General features: G+C 50.6%; 1 protein-coding gene across 1 annotated transcript in view; it reads left to right on the plus strand.

Moving 5' to 3' along the window:
* Nucleotides 1-3,731, plus strand: part of IL13RA1 (interleukin 13 receptor subunit alpha 1) — a 62,136-nt gene that overhangs the window by 24,194 nt on the left and 34,211 nt on the right. Inside the window, 1 exon segment of the mRNA XM_077771918.1 lies at nt 258-262. Within this exon segment, the coding sequence (XP_077628044.1) occupies nt 258-262 (5 nt within the window).

The following is a 3,731-nucleotide window of genomic DNA, read 5'->3' on the forward strand; positions in this document are numbered from 1 at the left end:
CTCGGAGGCGGGGCTCTGGGGAAGAGTGTTGGGGAAGGGGCATGTTTAGTCACTGTGAAACCAGGCTGGAGACACCGGAGGTCTCGCGTTGGCTGTGTCCTCTCCACAGGGCCTTGTCCTTCTTTCTGTCGTTCATTCAGACTGCTGCTGATACAGTGGGGTGTGGAGGGCCATGCCCGGGACTTCCGGAACTATAGCAGAAACATGGCGTTGACTCGTGGAATGTCCATTTGGCCCAATGACTTGATGAGAAGTAGTTTTGGTGCCTGCGAGCACTCTGTGTGTCATGGACTGGCAGGCAGAAACCGCAGGACCGTTGGGCCAGCATCTCCGGGGGGCCCTGGGGATTTGCGTTCACGCCCGCCCTCCGCACCCCTGCCCTGCCGGCTCACAGGGCACTCCTGACAGAGCTGAGAGGCACTGGCGTGAGGCCCGGCGGCGCTGAGACGGTGTGCTTCAGCCTGGAGGGTATCTTTCTTTCCCCCGAGATCCACAGTTCTTGTCTGAGGCCTTGTCGTTTGGCCTGCCCACTCTTGGTACCCCTTCCTCCTTCCATTAAAGCCCAGCGGCGGTGCCCCGCGCCCCTCACCTTTACGGACCCTGGGCTCCTTCCGCCTGTCTGGCCTCAGCCTCCTCTCCCTGCACGCACCTCCACCCTCCTGCATTCTGCCGGCCTGAGCCGAGCTCCTTTCGGTTCCTCACACGGACCCTTCACACAGGGGAAGCCCCGTGCGTCCCCTGCCAGCCCAGACCTCGTCCTTTCCCCTCTGCTTTGCCCTCATCTCCGCTCACACACCGCTTCCTTTACAGAAAGGCCCCCTTGACCTCTGCAGTCCAGATACGTGCCCGGTCGTCATGTCCCACGGCCCCGTGCGTTCTCCGGTGACATAGAACTCAGCACAGTGTGTTGTCACTTCCTGTTTACTGGTCTCCCTGGAGAGCAGCGGCTGTGTCTTGTTACCCTCAGTGCCTGCCACACACCAGGTGCTCCACAGATAAGCTTTAAATGCATAGTACGATCTAAGGAAGCTTGGAGAATGTTCGGGATTGGCAGGGAAACTGAGGCCGGGTAAGCAACTCAGGAGTGTTATAGTTCAGGAGTAAAAAGAGAGGAGCCTTGAATAGATCGGACGCTCCAAAGAATTGCTAGTGAAGGGGCCAGAGAACTAGGCCTTAAAAAGAGTAGCCTGTGGGGCACCTGGGTGGCTCGGTCAGTTAAGCTTCCGACTCTTGATCTCAGCTTCAGGTCTTGATCTCAGGGTTGTGAGTTCAAGCCCTGCATTAGGTTAGACACACACACACACACACACACACACACGACCGGCTCTGACAGTGCTGCAGTGAAATCTGGAGAGGGGCAGGCTGTTACTACAGTCTTAGAAGTTGGGAGCATCCCTGTGTTTATTATGCTGTCAATTCCTCCTGCTTTCCCAGGAGTTGATATTGGAAAAATCACAGGGAAAACCTTTAAAGAGTCTGTGTCTATAGAAGGTGCAGAGGAAGGAAGGAAAAGTCTTAAAACTATCTCAGTCCCGGGCCGACTGTCCAGGAAAGTAACTGGGATCCAGGAGTCAGGGTGGTGCTGGAGGCTAACGGAGGCCTACTCCTAGGGGTTGTTTTTTTTAAGGGTTTTTTTTTTTTTCCAGTTTATTTATTTTGAAAGAGACCGAGAGTAAGCAGGGGAGGGGCAGAGAGAGAGAGAGGAATCCCAAGTGGGCTCCTCGCTGCCAGTGCAGAGCCCGACATGGGGCTCGAACTCCTGAAACCGAGATCGTGACCTGAGCCAAAACGAAGAGTCGGACGCTTAACTGACTGAGCCCCCCCGGCGCCCCCTGTCCTAGGAGTTCTTATAAGACGAAGAACGCATGTACGAGCACAAAACAAGTCTTCTTGCAAATGCAAAACCAGCGGCCCTGCTGGGTGAATAAATTACAAAAAATTGGACCCACCAATTTTGAAAAAGCATCCTTCTTCCTCTGGGCGGAAGTATTTCTCTTCCTCTGGCCGGGTGCAGCAACATCTTGCCAAAGCTGACAGCAGATGGTGCTTGGGCTGCCTTTCAGCCCTCAGTTGACACCTCTGTGCAGAGTATAATCTAGAATCCTTGGAGGTGGCTCCAGATGCCGTCTGAAAAGAGCGGTGGCTGACCGGTACCTGAGGGGGCAGGCATCAGGGATTCCACTTCTTGTTACACATATTCGCGCCATTGGTCATCACAGTGGACTCTTCTCTCGTATATATGAATCTGTGCTGTCTAATACACAAGCCACAACTCGCCTGTGACTATTTACCTAATAATTCAAATTAATTAAAGTTCTGTCGAATGAAAACTTCGGTTGCTCTGTCTTACTAGTACGTTTCACACGTGGCTAGTGGCTCCTGCCTTGGACGGCGCAGATAGCACACATTTCCGTGATCCCAGAAAATTTTTTGGATGGTGCCGGTACAGATTCTACATCCTTCTGCCCTCAGCACCCCGCAGCTTATTCTTTCCTAGAGCCACACTGCCTGCGTTTCAATCTTGGCCCGTTTCTGTACTAGCAGTGTGACTTGGGGCAAGCCCTGTGTCTCTGAGCCTCAGCTTTACAATCTGTTAAATGGGCACAGTCATACTAGTGCTACTTCTGTAAGGGTCGTTACTGTGTGGAAAGTGTTTGGAGCTGTACCTAACCGCTAGCACATACAGAGTAAGCACTCCATGCATGAGAGCTATGCCGTGTTTTTATTATTCATCCCCACTCCGTTGCCAGTGTAGCCAGTACACATTGCTGGCTTCTCCCACCACTTGGAAGAGCCAGCAGCCAGTTCTTACCTCCTCTTCCCCGGCCCTCCCCTAGAGAGGTCCTTTCTAACCGAACCCACAAGAGAAAGGCACATGCACGGCTCGTTCACCATCAAGTGCTTGGAATTGGTTTAGGTACCAGTTCAAATCATGTCAAATACCCTGTCCGAGATGGTTTCCCTCAATCCCCAGTTAGGAAATGGAGAGTCACTGTGAAACCCCAGGGCTGTGACCTCGGGTCCTGCAGGGCTAGTCCAGCACTACACGGAGCCTGACCTTGATCACTACAGACTAGCTCTGCCAGTGAATTTTAGGGAATTTCTTACCACATTAATCATCTTCAGAGCTGGGGAAATGGTCTTCAGATTTGTCCATTTCCTCCTTATGCATATAGCGTGAGTCCGTGGAGGGTTTCGTGTGTTTTAACAGGAAGCACCTGAATGCCTTCTCTAACTTAGGTTCTTATCTAATATTTCACAAGAAGGCCCCCAAAGTCGTCTTTTCGAAAGCCGGCATTTCCCCTTTTGTTCTTTTCTCTAAATTACAGCAGTTGTGTGTTTTGTTAACGTTTCTTATCTGGGGTCCATGAGAGTATGTGCAACACTTAGGGTACAGAAGTGAGAAAAGAATCTTAAAGATTAACCATCAGGGCAGTTCCTTTCGTTAGATGAAAAAAATTGTTTTCATTTTCTGCATAGTTCTTTTTTTTTCTTTAGTTATGTGACTANATGAACTACAGAGGCCCACAACTAGGGGACAGACCTTATGTACTGTCTCTTAAGGGGCAAGAGCATTTTATGTATTTAAAACATTGCTTTGCACAGCATTTGAAGGAATAAAATACATTAGATCCGAGTTTCGGGGCTTGTTTTTTAAAGACTTTTTTCTCGTAGAGAAGTTTCAGGCTTAAAACCAAGTTGAGGGGAAGCTACAGAGATTTTCTAAATAC

This window comes from Crocuta crocuta, unplaced genomic scaffold (assembly GCF_008692635.1).
Source record: "Crocuta crocuta isolate KB4526 unplaced genomic scaffold, BGI_CrCroc_1.0 scaffold1269, whole genome shotgun sequence".
In the NCBI taxonomy this organism is placed as follows: Eukaryota; Metazoa; Chordata; class Mammalia; order Carnivora; family Hyaenidae; genus Crocuta; species Crocuta crocuta.